We start from the raw sequence: 16,606 nt of genomic DNA on the forward strand, positions 1-16,606 counted from the left end.
TTATATGATCTTCTAAGCTCAACCGTGAATCCAGGAGGATGCCCAAGTTGCACACCCTATCTACAGGGGGCAAAACTTCACCCCCTGTAGTCGGCGATGGCACCTCTCCCCTGAACTGAGATGCCGGTACCCAAAGCCACTCGGTCTTGGCCAGGTTGAGTTGCAGTCTGTTTCTACCCATCCAGACCCATACCGCTTCCAGGCACCGGGCCATCACGCCAAGGGCATCACTGGGTTGGTTTGGGGTGGAAATGAAGAGCTGAATATCATCAGCGTACTGATGATACCTCACCCCAAAACCATGGATGATCTCCCCTAGCGGTTTCATATAAATGTTGAACAGGAGGGGCGAGAGGACCGACCCCTGGGGCACCCCACAGGTGAGGGACCTCAAGGTCGATCTCTGCCCCCCTGCCAACAACGCTTGCGTTCGACCCGAGAGGTAGGAGGAGAACCACCGTAGAACAGTGCCTCCCACTCCCAGCCCCTCGAGGCGACGCAGCAAGATACCGTGGTCAATGGTATCAAATGCTGCTGAAAGATCCAATAGGACCAGAACAGAGGAATAACCTCTGTCCCGGGCCCTCCAGATTTATAATTACACCATGAGTGGTTTTCACTTTTATATATATATATTTCTTTGAGTAAATATATTAACCATCAGTAGAACAGAGATTGGTATTATAAGTGGTAAATCTGGAATTCATGTTAAACATAACATTATTGTTTTTTAACATACAATTATTTCAACATTTAAAGGCAACTCACTTCAGGTTATATGTGTCATACTCAATTGATGATTTAGGCACCGCAGGAGTCATGTATAGAAATCCAAGATTTTTGTTTTCACATATTATTCTTATAATCTGTAGAGGCTCTGTAACATTAGCTTTAATTACTTCTTCCGGTTCACTAAATGTACGTAAAGGTGGAGTCAAACTTGGTTTGCAAGCACTTGTCTTTAATATACTACGTGGTTGCTTAGGAGGAGTTGGAACTCGTACCATTGCACTCAGTATCTGCGATAATAAAGGAAAGGAACTTATATATATAACTCAACATTTTTTTAAAAAAAGGTTCTATTGATTTCCTGGTGTTTTTTTTTAAAAACCCAGCACTTTCTTGTAGATTCTTAGGAGTATAAAATCGCAAATTTACTGCACAACAATAATATTTATAACTGCTTCCCTTATATATTTTTAAGACAATCAATATCATGGTTTATCACTATGTACTGTATACTAGAATGGTTTATAAAAGTTTGGAACCTTTCCCTTCCTAAATTAAATTAACAAGAAGTTCTACTTTCTTCCATAGTGTGGAATTATGTTTCATTCAAGTAAGCCTGGATTGAAAGTGTTTTGAAGAAACCATATTCAGATGTCCATTTCAGATTTAATGAGAAATTTTATTATCTGAAAGCTACAGTGTTTCTGAGCTCTTTGTTGTGATCAAGTAAGCAGGCCAGATAAATCTACTTGGATTCCTGAAGCAAAGCACCAGTTGCCTTTCTCCACACTCCGCATCCACAATTCAGCTGGCCCAACACCTGCACATTACTTCAGTGCTCATGACAGATAGCATCCTCTATGAGAATTCTCAGGGGTTTATTTATTTAATGCTTTTTTACTGATAACATTTGTTTACCACCTGAAACCAGACATCTCTAAATTGCTTACAGAATAAATGCAATGCAAGTTGTTATAGTAATTAAAATGGTAACCCAATTATGCTTCAGTTTAATCCATGCTAAACAGTAAATAATACATTGAATTAATTGAATATGGCACGGCTTGTACAATTAAAACCTGAATGCCTTCTGGAAAAGTTGTGTTTTCATCCAGCTCCAGAAGGCTCTGAGGGTGGGGGCCATCTTTGCCTCAGCAGGCAAGCTCTTCCAAAGGAAGAAAATTGCTACTATATAGAGAATGCACTGCTTGAAACTGGCTTCACTCCTGATGATTATTTTTATAGTATTGAGAATACAAGTACAAAATTTCAATATTAACCATAAATAATAATGTTTATATATTTATTCTAAATGCTTCATGAGACACTGTGTATTTCTTTTATCTCAGACAAGTGGGGTTAGAAAGTTCTTTGAATTTTCAAATAATTGTACTTTCTTGCAACATTTGAAGAGAATTGAACAGAGCCTTGGTACTACAGTGGTTTAAAGCACCCTGTTATTAACACAGCTGCCTGCAATTTACTGCTGGTTCGAATCTCTCCAAGGCTCAAGGTTGACTCAGCCTTCCATCCTTTCTAAGGTAGGTTAAATGAGGACCCAGTTTGTGGGGGCAATAAGCTGACTTTGTATAAATATACAAAAGTATGAAGGCTATTGCTTAACGCACTGTAAGCCGCCCTGAGTCTCCGGAGAAGGGCGGCATATAAATCAAATAAAAAAAAAAAAAGAATGCCTATTGCAGAGACCCCTCCTGCCATACTTTCTGATAGATGAGGACAATTAGCAAGTACTACTTAGTTGTTTGAGTATAATGGACAGAAACTATTGAAGAAAGGTGGTCCGTAAGACATTTGCCTGATAACAACTGTGGTAAGAATGGTTGTAAAATGGGGCAAAATTAATTTAACAAGTGTCTCACTTAGCAACAGAAATTTTGGGCTCAGTTGTGGTCATAAATCAAGGATTACCTGTATTTATTTGAAGGGAAGATTAAAGTATTTAAATAAAAATATGCATTCCCAATCTGTAAGGACAGACAATACCTGTCTTTCTTTCAGTTCTTCTTGGAGTTCAGCTGAAATTGCCTCCACCGTACCAGGCCATTTTCTTTTCTCTGCTGAAGTTGTAGGCTTTAATACTCCAGCTGCTAACAATTTTTCTCTGTTCTTCTGGTATATATATTCAGGTTGTTTTTGGTGCTGATATATTTTTAAGGCAGGCTAAATTAAGAATGAAGTAAGTTTTAAAAAATGAATAACTCATCAATAGAAATGTTTTGTACAAGTTAATAGACAATAAAATAAAATTAGCTAAGTACAGACTCTGTCATAGTTCTTTAACTATGGATAGGGAAGACAGCATGTACCACAAGGCAGGAGTCTGATAAATTGAAGAACCATGCTTTTATTTTACATGGCTTGCACATTCTCTTAAAGCAAAGATTCACACTGTTAGTGACTTATAGCATTTTTTAAAGTCATCCAACCATCTTGTGTTAATAACAGTGATAAGAAATATTTAATTTCCTGATTTTAATATATATTAGGAAGTACATGGTCTGCCCTCTGGGCAGGGGATAAATCCTGGAAACCTCTACTAATCAAATTGTACTAGGCTGATTTTTTTATCTAATTGGAAGAATTATTTATAAGGGTCAAAATTCCATTGTTACAGAATGCATTGATTAGTCTTTCTTAATGTAACTATTGTAAATTGCAAGTTTAGAAAGTTTATTTTTTTCTACTGAGAGATCCATGAAATTTTAGGATCATGAAATTATGATTAATTTGACATGACTGACCTCTGCAATGTTTTGTATAACATTTACTCATACAGAAGAACTGTATTTCCTCAACCCTGATAAGCAGTAATCTAATATTAAACTGTTTTATATCTTTGTAAGTTCCCATTTCAAAATTAACTGATAATCAACAAAAAAATATAGACTTAACTTCAGTTTTCTACATATAAATACTAAATGTAATGGTATTTATGCACCATTTTTCATAAGACTAAACATATCTGGGGAAAAAAACCCACAACTTTTTCCAAATTAAAAATATAGTCTTAAAATCAAAATCAACCTACTAAAGGTTCTAGCTTTATAGGCTGCTGCCGCTTTCTAGTTCTTTCCTGAGATTTTGTATTATGTTCAAATTTCAGAGCTTCAGGATTTGGTGCCATCTGTTTTGGAGCCACGCTGGTCAGTCTATTTCTTAATTCATTTATTGAAGGAGAAGTTTTCCCATTAGAAGACTCTTCACTTGAACTCTGATTGCTTCTACTAACTGTTGATTCCAGTGACGGAATAGAAGGCAATAAGACTCTTTTTGACATAGTGGCCTGAAAATAAAATATGCAACCTTAATATAAGTCTTAATATAAACAAAGTGCCTTATAAACATTAACATTGTCCTGTAACCAAGAACAAACTAAGGCAAATGGATAAGAATATAAAAAGAAAATGTGTATTGGTATGAGCACATTAAGATCTGAGAAACATCATACTGTTGGATGGATCAAGATGCAGCATAAAATATTAGGGGGGGGAGGGAGGGAGGGAAGGAGGGATGGATGGATAGATAGATAGATAGATAGATAGATAGATAGATAGATAGTCAGACATAGAAAGATAGATAGATAGATATAGAAAGAGATAGATAGATATAGATCAATCGATAGACAGACAAAGAAAGATATTGATAGACATAGATAGATAGATAGATAGATAGATAGATAGATAGACAGACAGACAGACAGACATAGAAAGATATAGTTAGATAGATAGATAGATATAGAAAGAGATAGATGATAGATATAGATAGACAGACAGACAAAAAAGATATAGACATAGATAGATAGACATAGAAAGAGATAGATAGATAGATAGATAGATAGATAGAGACAGATATAGATAGATAGACAGACATAGAAAGATATATTTAGATAGAGATAGATAGATAGATATAGATAGATAGACAGACAGACAGACAGACAAAGAAAGATATCAATAGACATAGATAGACAGACAGACAGACAGATAGACAGACAGACATAGAAATATATAGTTAGATATAGAAAGAGGTAGATGATAGATAGATAGATAGATAGATAGACAGATAGATAGATAGACAGACAAAGAAAGATAGACACAGACAGACAAAGAAAGATATATAGATAGATATAGATAGATAGATAGACAGACAAAGAGACAGATAGACAGACAAAGAGATAGATAGATAGATAGATAGATAGATAGATAGATAGATAGATAGATAGATAGATAGATAGATAGGCAGGCAGGCAGGCAGGCAGGCAGGCAGGCAGGCAGGCAGGCACAGAGAAAGGCAAAGAGTAATAATTAGCATGATTTATTCTGTTTAGAAGTTGAGCCCACATTTCTTTCTCTCTCCTATTTTAAATGTCGCGACGGCAAAGGAAAGAAGTTGGCACCCTCGATTGCCCCTTGCTCTCTCTGGACGAGGCAGTTTTTGGAAACCTGATTCAAATGCCTTTTCCAAAAGGGATGCTGCTAAAAAAGTCGGAAGAGAGCATCCTTTCGGGGCTGCAATAGTCGGAGCAGCGGAATTCCCTCACTTTCCCCATTTTTAGAAAAGAAGAGGGGACACCCGCGGGGTTTACCGTTGGGGAATTTACCTTTCCCGTCCAGAAACTACAGAAACTTCAGACCCTCCAGAGAGTCGCCCCGTTGCCAAGCAACAGTCCCCAGGACCGTATCCCAGCATTCCCCGGGCGGGACGCGACGAAGGGGCGGGAAGCTAGTGTCACTATGGTTACCACGCCAGGGCTTCCGCGTGTCACCTGCGGTCGCTCTGGGTTTTAATGAGCCCCGCCCTCGTTTTCTTCCCCTGCTAAACGCAGCCGCCTCCCCCAAGCCAAGTCACGGCTGTCCAAACGATGCCATATGGAAGAGATTAATGCTTAATCCTTGGCAGCCCTGCGATCCGAAGCATCGCCAGATCTTTAAGCATTTTTGCTGGATGAACTGCTGCTCAAGAATAGGGAATAGGATAGGATAGGATAGGACAGGACAGGACAGGACAGGACAGGACAACTTTGTCACTTTAAATGTACACTAATCAGCCCATATTAAAATGAGATTGCGTTGCATTGATGGAATAAATCTCCAAATACCACACAGTATGATTGTCCCCATCTAGTGTAAAGGCAGTGAAGTAGATGGATATACAGCCCTCTAATCAGTTTTTCCACTAGCCCTGCGAAGCATCACATATTCTATTCATGTTTTGCCTAACATGCCTAAGGTTAAGTGCCTAATTTATTGTGTCTTGCATAGGATTTTCCAGTCTAGAGAAGAAACTTTTTTTGTTCAGTCTTAACGTCACTTGAGCGACATCTAGTGCCAGTGCAATGCTATACTTGTGGTTGAGCGCAGCTTCCCGTCTAGTAAATGTGACTCTTCAAATGGTCAGGAAGATGGAAAGGTGTGGAAGAATATTGAAGAAAGGAATTTTTGGTGAGGATAGCTTGTAACGAATCCAGAGGAGTGAAATGGACAGACAGAGCTACCTCAGATAATAAACTGATGAAATCTGTTTGCTGCTTGTGACTTGAATCTTAGTTTGCTTTATTAGAAAAAAAATCAATATTACTCCCATGTGGTCAGATTTAATATTTTTCTTTTATTGTAATTTTAAAAATATATTTCAGTATACTGAAGTGATAAAAAAACAACCTCCGAATAATAAATGTTTGACAACAGCCAGAGTTTTCTAGGGTGGGTGGCCATAATAAATTTAATAATAGATAATAATAAAAGAAAGTGACTTTAAGAGTAACAGCATGCATTTTGCCTTACATGAAATTAGAGCTCAGTATATAAGCATCAAAGCTAAATAGAATGCTATTAGGTGATTTATGAATGTGCAGAAAGAAAAACTGAGTGCAGAATTTGTTATTTAAGAAATGTGTAAAACAAGAAAAGGCCCACAATAAATCTTCACTGAATGCAAAATGTAATGACTAGTGTGCAAGATATATGCCAAGGTGGTGTGCCCTATAAAAAAATTAAGTTGAATCACAAAACAAATGTGATGAAGAATGAGTGAAAGGGAAGGGAAAAAGAAAGTTGTGGTTGATGAAATCCTCAAAAAGAGACGAAAATTTAAAGAACAGAAAGCAATGTCCAAGCTAGAGGCTCTGAGTTCAAGTGCCACCTGATGCATGAAAGCCAGCTTTGTAACCTTGGGCTCAGCAGTCTCTCCCAGCCCAACCCAGTGGTGGGATTCAGCCAGTTCGCACTTCAGGAGAACCGGTTGTTAACTTTCTGAGCAGTTTGGCAAACTGGTTGTTGGAAGAAATCATTAGGGCAGAGAACGAGTTGTTAAATTACTTGAATCCCACCACTGGCCCAACCCACCTCACAGAGTTGTTATGGGGAAAATAGGAGGGGGGGGGAATATTTGAATTATTTTTTAATAAAAGCAGGATTTTAAAAAACGAGTCAGTGTGAGGACATGATTGAAACAAGGATAGTTTGTAAAGCTAGAAAAGTGGAGAGGCTTAGTGATGGGAAACAGATTTGATTGAATTCTTTATCTCATGCCTTAATATCTTTGGCTTATTATTTTTTATTCTGTTTCTTTTTTTCAGTAACATTGCTTTCCTAAAGGTATAATATAGGTATAATATACATGTATTGTATGCTTACATTTCTTTTTCAGAAGTATCTCTCTTGAACAGGATGTTCATTTTCTTTTCAAACCCAACATTCTTCATTTTTTTCTTGTCATTATTTTTTAACCACGTTGCTGAGTTCTTGAACTTGCTGTTTTATCCTAAGAACATATTGTAATGGAGCTCCTATAGGTACTTACTATGGTTTGCTTTCTATAGTCTCTCCTGGATTTTGGAAGTTTTCTGCTTGACTTTTAGTTCTCCTTTTACTAAGCCCCTCATCGTTGTATTTGCCTACATGGAATTCTTTGGCAATTTTTATATACAGTAATACATAATTGACAGGTGTTCACTTACCATTTTCTTCCCTATTTTAACTTGTGTTCCTAATCTGTTTTTGTGGTGCTGTTTTTTATAGGTTGGACTGTTTTTTCCCCTTTGTGTAAAAATGAGTTAAGCACGGGTGTCAAACTCGCAGCCTGCGGGAGGAAGTGTCATGCACTGGCTACGCCCATGCTGGGTTTAGCGAAGGGGAAAAATCACAATACGTCATATGACGACACGAGTTTGAAACCCGTGCTCTATAGCAAAGAAGTCTTTACAAACTGTGCCCACAAGCCCTAATCTTGTATTATTTGTCAAATTTAGGTTCCAGCTCCTTTGCTAGGCTAACAGGGTTTGGAATTCAGCATCTGGATACATTGCCTTTGTATCATTTTCACTTCTTCAGTCTTGCTTATTCTTTTCAAACATTTTTGCACAATTAAGTTAGAATTAGATTACTGATTTTGCTTTGGTTTTGTCTCTAAACATATTGAAAACAATAGTTCTTGATTTTGTGATATTATAAATAGTAGACCAAAAGAACCCATGACATTCCATGCATGAGTTCATTTTCATGCCCATTATGATCATTTCAATTATACCCTGTAGAAAATTATTAGTTATAAGACTAATTAACAGTCTCAATTACAATTTAACGCTAATTTGGGGACAACTATACTCTGCTTTAGCATTCTAACCTAAATGGTGCAGACAGAGCAGAAAGAAAAGGCCAAAGTGTGACAAAAGGCATAGTTTATTCATCTACACGTGTTTTGCGTAGTATGACACTTTTTGATATGTTGAGTCAAATTCATACTGAACACTAATGATGAATCTCCAATAATCATATGCCAATCCACCCTCATGATCTGAACTAAAGTTGCTAGGTCATCAATTAGTTGAACCATTCATTCAGTTTTTCTATTCCGGTCAAAATCTATTGCAATCAGAAGAGATTAGGAACTAAGCATTGTAAAGGGATATAAACAGTTCTTACCTATTGATAGATCTGAGTTAGGTTCTGAGTGTTGAATTTATATCCATTATTTCTTTTTGCATGAAAAATTGATCAAATTTCATTGTCTAAAATATTTACTAATATTTATTTTACTTATTTATTTTAGGAAATTTATATTGCTGCCTATTCGCACTCAAGGAGGCTTACAGGAATATAAAAACCTCATATATAAAACAATAAAACTAATAAAAAATAATAAAATAATATAACCCCCCACCACATCACACAAACCATTTAATGGGCTCCATCCCACTCTGCGTTCCCCAGGCCTGCTGGCAGAGCCAGGTCTTTAAGTGCCCTCCGGAAGAGAGTAGGGGGCTTTCTAATCTCTGGGGGAATGATGTTCCAGAGAGAGGGAGCCACTACAGAGAAGGCCCTTCTTCTGGGTCCCACTAGGTGTATCTCCCTAGGGGATGGGACCCACAACATTCCTTGCCTCTCCGCTCTGGTAGGTCAGGTAGATGTGACTGGCAAGAGATGGTTCCTCAGATAACCTGGTCCCAAGCCATGTAGGACTTTAAAGGTGACAACCAGCACCTTGAATTGCACCCGCAAATCGGCAACCAATGAAGCTCCCGCAGTAATACATGTGCACACTGAGGTCTGCACAAAACCATGCGGGCCACTGCATTTTGCACCAACTGGAGCTTCTGGATCTCTTTAGGGGCAGCTCCATGTAGACTATGTTGCAATAGTCAAGACAGGAAGTGACTAGGGCATGAGTGACAGTGACTGGGATTGTCAGTCCAGGAAAGGGCGTAACTGGCACACAGTCCGCAGTTGTGCAAAGGCCCTCCTGGCCATGACCACCACCTGCTCTTCGAGAAAAGAAAGAATATTACTCTGCCAGCTTAGAAACAGATGTTCTGTCATATATAGAAGCTCCACCATCTTTAGGCAAGGCTTAATAATCTTTCTGAAGAGACTGGGATTAGGGAGCATTCTTTATTTCAAATAGGAGTCAAATAGGGTACAAATAGTAGCTTACAGTAATAGTCATTGTTTAAAAGAAAGGAACTAGTTTTTGAACTTAGAGAATTTTTAAAAAAGGAACAGATGGATAAAATGTCAGTGGAAGAAATTGCTGTTACAGCCAGAGAACAAGGCCTCTCAGGAACAGGTGGAAGGAAGGGAACAAGTTAAATCTGGCATTCTTTTTAATCTCTTCCTATTGCTTTAAAGTGCTGAACATTTTCTTTACCATAAAACTAGAAACAAACCAACCCCCAAATAAATTGTATTCAAGTCAAATCCATACAGCTAAATAACAGCTATGTTACATATATAGTTCCCAATAATTCTGGGACAACATGAAATAATTCTTCTGCAAGGGAAGAATAAATAATGGCTTTCATTAAAAAAATATCTTTTCCTGCATTGGGTATGGTCAAAACAGTTAATCCAGTTAATGGTCCAGATTCAGGAAAAGGATGATTTCTAAAAGAATAAAATCCACACAGATGATTTCCTGTTCAGGAAAAAAAAAATGCTTTCCTTTTTCTCTACCCCCAACCCCCCTCCCTTTTTTTTAAAGGCACATAGCTGAATATGGGAGAGTCATTCTAGCTTCAACAGATTATTATAAACCACACAAAAGTCAAAGTGAAGAAGAATAGAAAGGGTCTGCTAGAAGAGCTCGTTTCTGCCTGGATATGGCGGGATTGCTTGTGTCCTCGTGGCTGAGGTTCCACAGAAATGTAACCATTAATGATATGAATCCGCAGAGGTGGCTCGGTGGTGCTATAAGACAAAAAAGAAATAAAAAACCCAATTAAATGCAGTTGATCAAAAGGGGGGGGGGAAGAGATGGACAGGCCCTGTCAAAAGCTACAGTTGCATAATAAGAAGCATTACTCTGCACAGTTCACAAAAAATGTAGATCTTTGACCAAGTATGGAAGCCATCCATTGAATCTTCCACATGCATTCCTTGCATAATACATAGTAAAAGTGATCCAGTTTCCTAACGTTTGTTACATTATAGCTGCCAGTGACTTCAGATAGGGTTTTCTTGGTATTAAGGAATCCTTTCCCATTGCATTCAAGTGGGAATTTGTACGTTTCTGTTGACATTCCCAACTCTGACTTTATGTAACAAATCAAGAGCCTAACTCGCAGACATTTTTGCTTCTTTGCTCCTTGCAACTTCGTATCCTTATTACCAGCGTTTGCACATCTTAAAATCTCTCTCTCCATCTACTTTTCTATCCTCGGTAAACATTAACAGATATTTTGCAGAAGTATGCAAATCCATCGGCTTGCTTTGTTTTTCTCCATAATATCAATTTTTCCCCAAAGCAATTCAAATTATAATCTTTTGAGATTTTGTACAATCTTCCTAAGGTGAATAATAGTCAGATATTTCCCATATCGTTGCATTGATTTAAATTAACTTTCAGGATCAGAAACATCAACAGTATTAAAGCTTCTGACTTTTCCCACGGAACCATTAAACCTTGGGCCGTTCTGTAATTGATCCACCATTCTGACCTCTTTGGCTTGAGGATAGATTTTTTTCTTGGGCAGAAATATATTAACCTTGGCTATAAGCACAATTATAAACTTGAAAGCATTCCATCCCAGCTTCCTTAAAAACAGATTCTCTTCTTTCCCCTCACTTTTCTTTACCCAATTAATATGCCATATATGGGGAGATGATAACCTCTAGAAGAGGCCCCAGAAACTGGAACTAAATTTCCAAAAGATGAACCATGCAAAAGATGCAAGAAATGGATCATTGGTATTCGACATGTGTGAGTGAAAAGTGAAAACCTGACATCATTTTGCATCCCTGTCGAACCACGTGGTTTATTAGTGCTCTGTTAAGCGTAAAGTAAAGTAAAATTCCAGGCAAAAATTGAAAGTAAATATTGATCAATTAAATAAAAATATATTAATTTCAAATTAAACCAGTCAGTCTATGCCAACTGCAATATTCTACTCTACTTCTGTGTGGCAGTGCATTAAACCAGTGGTCACCAACCTTTGTGGCTTGACCCAGCTGGGGGAAGAAGGGAACTGGGCTGCACGAAGGTGGGCCTGTACACGCATGTACAGCTCAACTTGCGCAAGCAGCAGGCCAAAAGTATGTGTGCAAATGTCTACTGGCCCGCCCCTCACACAAGTTGAGCTGCGCACATGCTCCAGCATGGGCCACAGCCATAGGGTTGGGGACCCCTGCATTAAACGAAAAGAAACAAAACATGGGAAATTTGAAGGTAGTTAATGTATCTTTTAAACCGACACATCCCTGAAGTTTTTTTTTTAAAAATGTTCACAGACATATGGAAAATAGCCAGTTGGCAGTTTATGCGAAGAATAAATAGCTTTAGTAATGAGATGGGCACCATATAAATTTAATACATAAACAAACAATACTGATGGCAGATCTCTCCAAAAAGGAACCAAGACTAAACATCCTGCTTAATTTCCAGAAATCAACAGAAAAACTTTTTTTTCCAGTGCTCAGTATTATAAAAGGTCCTGCTCCAAACCAAATAATGTGGAATGATTAATTTACGGTATATGCTGTCACAGTTTTCTACCTATACTTTCAGATTATATAGCTACTGTATATTCATCCATCTTTTAGTCGAGTTATTAACAATGAAACAAGAAAATACCAGAATGTAATGGCAATAGCAATTACAATTATTATTTTTAACATTTGTTAATGTTTAATTTATTTTAGTAAATGACAATTGGAACCTCAGAATGTTTTCACTTTTGAAATGATAACGTTTTCTTGAATTTTTTTGTAGCAAGGCCTGTTCTTTGTAACCATAGCTTTGATCTTTTTTTCTTAAGGTTGAGAACTTAAAACAGAACTATTTTGGCTTTTAGACAAGATAAGACAGTGCTTCCCAAACTTGGATAAATTACACAAAATAGGATAAAAGTCAGTGGTGGGTTGCCCCCGGTTCGGACTGGTTCGCAAGAACTGGTAGTAAAACCAGCGGGTTCTACTCCGCCCACTGACCCCAATGTCATCATAGGTGATCTGCGCATACATAGAAGCTTTTGCGCATGTGCAGAAGAGCGCACGGGCGCAATGAGAGCCGGTAGTAAAGGTAAGTAGAACCCACCCCTGATAACAGTGTTTTGTTCTTTGGCTAGTGACACATAAACCTTTTATCCAATCACAACATGGATATTTGAATAAGGACTTTCTGATATGCAGATTTGAGTAATGAAGGAAAAAAATTGGAAGCATCAAGTTAAAATATGACCAGGTTTTGGATGGTGTGGAAAATATGAACCAAGCCTTTCCCCCCTCCTTCTCTTGCAATGTTAAGAGTTCAGCCTCTGTTGCTGAACTCCAAAAGCTAAAAGAATCACATCTACACTATTATTTCTTTGCAATACTTAATTAAATGATAGAATTTACTGTATTAAGTATAGTGAAGCTGATTTATTTAGATGGTTTTAAAAAGGCCTAAACAAAATCACTGATATGGCTATGAGTGGCTCTTGATGTTTGTGGCTATTTATTATGTAAAGATCCCCTTGAATCAAAGGGAGTGCCTCTTAAAATATGATTTGTTGGACAACAACAGCTCTCTTGGTTGTGAACTTCCCAGATATATATGAACTAATAGGTGATGCTAAACGTTGAAACCTTTTGCCTAAGCTTACAAGTTCCTTGCGCTAAAGTCTTTTTTGTATGTTACTGTCTTTCATGAATACTCTGTGAATTCCAATATTGTCTCTCAGAGGGATGGTACTACCTCTAAGAATGCAATTCCTCCTAGATTCATAGTTATTGCTGGATGCTGGGGCATCAATAGCAGCCCAACCTGAAGTGAGACAACCTTGGAACAATGAGTCATGGCCTCAACATGACTTGTCTGGACTGCTGCAATATGTTCTACATTAGGCTGCTTTTGAATACCAATAAGAAGCTAGAATAGGTCCAGAAGGAGCAGCCTGTATTGGCTGATACATGCCATGAAAAAGAATATGACATCAGTGCCCTGGATCTTCACTAGCTTCCAATAGGCTTCCAAATGCAATTTCAAGAACTGGTTTTAATCTGTAAATCTATATAGCTTGGCACCGAGACACCTATAGCAGGGGTGAAATGCTCCTGGTTCGGACCAGCTCGGGTGAGTAGGTAGCGATGGCAGCGGGCAGTTCGGAGAACCGATAGCAAAAAACCCTGCCCCTGCCCCCCATGCCCAGCTGAGCCACGCGATCATCAGAGCCTTTTTTTCCTTTTAAATGGCTCTGACCAGCCAAGCTCTGACGATCCCAGCTGAGTTGCCTGTTAATCAGGCAACTCAGCTTGGATCGCCAGAGCCATGTAAAAGAAAAAAAGTTTCTTTTTTTCTCCCCCCACCCCTCGCCTCCAGCTTGCTTACCTTAGCTGCTGGTCGCAATGCTGTAATACCTGCAATCCATTGCATCAGCAAGCAACTGAATCTCCCTGCCTGCAATCAAGCTCATCAGTGAGCAGCTCTATCTGCAACTTTAAGACTCGTGGACTTCAACTCCAGGCAAAGCTGGCTGAGGAATTCTGGGAGTTGAAGTCCACAAGTCTTAAAGTTGCCAAGGTTGGAAACCCCTGTTCTATTGGGTAAGTTTTTTTCTCCTTTGGAAGCTTAAAAAAAATAGTTAATTGGGTTTTTTTTTAGTTGTTCTTTTTTTAGACCTAGCCATTTAAAGTTTAGGAAGTTTTAAATTTAGCTGCTTTTATATAAAAATAAAAGTAAAATAAAATAAAATAATATTTGTGCAGCTTTCTGAGATTTAGTGTGTTTCTGTAGTGTTTCACTATAACTACACAAACACATAAAATCTCACAAAGCTGTATGTGGAATTTTGTGTGCGTAAAGTGTAAAAGTTGGTTTTTTGGGTGTTTTGTGGCTGTGTAAGGTTCCTGCTTGTTGCAGGGGCCATTTTGGGTCTAGCACAACTGCTTTTACATTGTGGGTGAGCCAGATGTGTTGTGTTGTGTGTGTGTAAAGCGTGAAAGTTGTTTTTTTGGGCTTTTTGTGGCTGTGTGAGGTTCCTGCTTGTTGCGGGGCCATTTTGGGTCTAGCACAGCTGCTTTTACATTGTGGGTGAGCCAGTTGTGTTGTGTTGTGTTGTGTTGTGTTGTGTTGTGTTGTGTTGTGTGTGTGTAAAGTTGAAAGTTGTTTTTTGGGGCTTTTTGTGGCTGTGTGAGGTTCCTGCTTGTTGCAGGGCCATTTTGGGTCTAGCACAGCTGCTTTTACATTGTGGGTGAGCCAGTTGTGTTGTGTTGTGTTTTGTAGGTTAAAAAAAGGCAAAGAAGTGACATTGACTTGACCATGCCCACCCAGTCACCTTACCACCAAGCCCTGCCCACTAAGCCACGTCCACAAAAAATTAGATTTCACCCCTGACCTATAGGATCATCTTCTGCAACCAGTTTTGAACAATCCAACGTGCACGTCCAAGAGAAACCACTGGTGATTCTCCCTCCCCTTGCAAAGTATGGGGGTTGGAGGTTTGAAAGTGCTGAGCTTGCATTAAGGAACAGCGTTATGGAACTGCCACATTGCTGGCTTTCTTTGAATTACTAAAAACTGAACTGAACTATTTCAGAAAGCCTTAAAAGTTTGAATTAACTGTTTTATTGGTTATTGTGTAAATTTGGAGTTCATCTGCTTTTATTTTTAGCTGCTTTAATTATACTATGGGTATTTTATTGTGTTGTTTTTTATGCTTGTACTGTAAACTGCAGAGAATCTTTCTTTTGGGGTAGGCAGAAAAGTCAATAAACAAACAAATTATGTTCCTCTTAAGGGGCTCCCTTTTTGCTATTTCTCGGAAACGCATTGCCTGCTTCTACTCACTCATTACCTTTCCTCGATGCGTACCCAAAGGTCATTGAACTGACGTAAACGCTGTTTCTTCTGCTGTTTCTTCTTCTTGTTGTATTTCCTCTCTGCTTTCTCCAGCAGGTCCATGCTTTCAGGCAATAATGTGTGGGGCAACAGGTCATCCTCCTCTTCTTCCTCCTGTTGTTGGATCTCTTGGGAGATAATGTAAGAGGCATATTCTGGGGATGTTGAGGAGAGGGCGGACAAGAACTTATGTTGATTTTTTCCACTACAAAAAGCAAAATAAAATAAGGCTGAGAATAGGGGTTGATCGTCTTCCAAGTTAATGTACAAAACAAGTAAATTGCTACAAACATTTCAAGTCTGTATGCTGCAAACATCTCAGTCCCTTGAAAGTGCCAAAAATGTTCAACGCGGCAAAAGTGCCCATTCACCTTCTTTTTAAAGCAGGCTATAATAAGATAGTAAAAAATCTGTGTCCCATTGGGTTATCATTTCAGAGATGTTTCCTTATCTAAACAGAAAACAGAATGGCCGTGGGCTGGCAAAAATTCAGAGGGAGCAGGAGCAATTTTTGACTTCCTGTTGGCTTCTCCATTGAATGTCCTTATGGGAAGCTGTCAGTGAGCATAGAAATGTCCCTTCCTTCCTTCCTTCCTTCCTTCCTTCCTTCCTTCCTTCCTTCCTTCCTTCCTTCCTCCCTCCCTCCCTTCCTTCCTTCCTTCCTTCCTTCCTTCCTTCCTTCCTTCCTTCCTTCCTTCCTCTTCCCAAAGGGAAGGTACATGGTGGCTGCTGCTGGATAGGGGAGGGAACAAGGGATTGTGCAAATGGCCAGGAAGCTGTCAAGGAGCTTTAAAAATGAGGATGACATGACTGCCACAGTGAGAAGTTGACAGCTTGGCAATACTGAAGCAGCCACACCTCCCCAGATCACTTTACCTCAGTAGTAATCATCATGGCATTCTGTAAGTTATCCTATTTGGGGTAACTTGGTTGAAAAAGATTTGTCATCGGATGCATCGTTTCACCCAGTTAAAAGATTATAGACACAAGAGTTTTAGTAGTACAGGTCATTATGCATCATAACAATTATTATGGTCACAAGTTGTAA

At 38.6% G+C, this 16,606-nt stretch overlaps 2 protein-coding genes across 3 annotated transcripts in view; both read right to left on the bottom strand.

Moving 5' to 3' along the window:
* The window catches only part of DNAH6 (dynein axonemal heavy chain 6), a 174,552-nt gene extending 169,100 nt beyond the window's left edge, over positions 1 to 5,452 (bottom strand). Inside the window, exons 1-4 of the mRNA XM_034410708.3 lie at positions 5,348 to 5,452; positions 3,779 to 4,033; positions 2,734 to 2,910; positions 769 to 1,019 (exon numbers count right to left, since the gene is read on the bottom strand). Of these exons, the coding sequence (XP_034266599.2) occupies positions 769 to 1,019; positions 2,734 to 2,910; positions 3,779 to 4,027 (677 nt within the window). The 5' untranslated portion in view covers positions 4,028 to 4,033; positions 5,348 to 5,452. The remainder of the gene's footprint in view (positions 1 to 768; positions 1,020 to 2,733; positions 2,911 to 3,778; positions 4,034 to 5,347) is intronic.
* Positions 5,453 to 9,621: 4,169 nt separating this feature from the next.
* Positions 9,622 to 16,606, bottom strand: part of TRABD2A (TraB domain containing 2A) — an 84,265-nt gene continuing 77,280 nt past the window's right edge. Inside the window, exons 6-7 of one of the 2 annotated variants that reach the window (XM_034410709.3) lie at positions 15,515 to 15,763; positions 9,622 to 10,430 (exon numbers count right to left, since the gene is read on the bottom strand). In XM_034410709.3, coding sequence (XP_034266600.1) covers positions 10,259 to 10,430; positions 15,515 to 15,763 — 421 coding nt within the window. In that variant the 3' untranslated portion in view covers positions 9,622 to 10,258. The remainder of the gene's footprint in view (positions 10,431 to 15,514; positions 15,764 to 16,606) is intronic. The other variant, XM_034410710.3, reaches the window with a different exon arrangement.

This window comes from Pantherophis guttatus, chromosome 2 (assembly GCF_059756535.1).
Source record: "Pantherophis guttatus breed Tessera chromosome 2, ASM5975653v1, whole genome shotgun sequence".
Lineage (NCBI taxonomy): Eukaryota > Metazoa > Chordata > Lepidosauria > Squamata > Colubridae > Pantherophis > Pantherophis guttatus.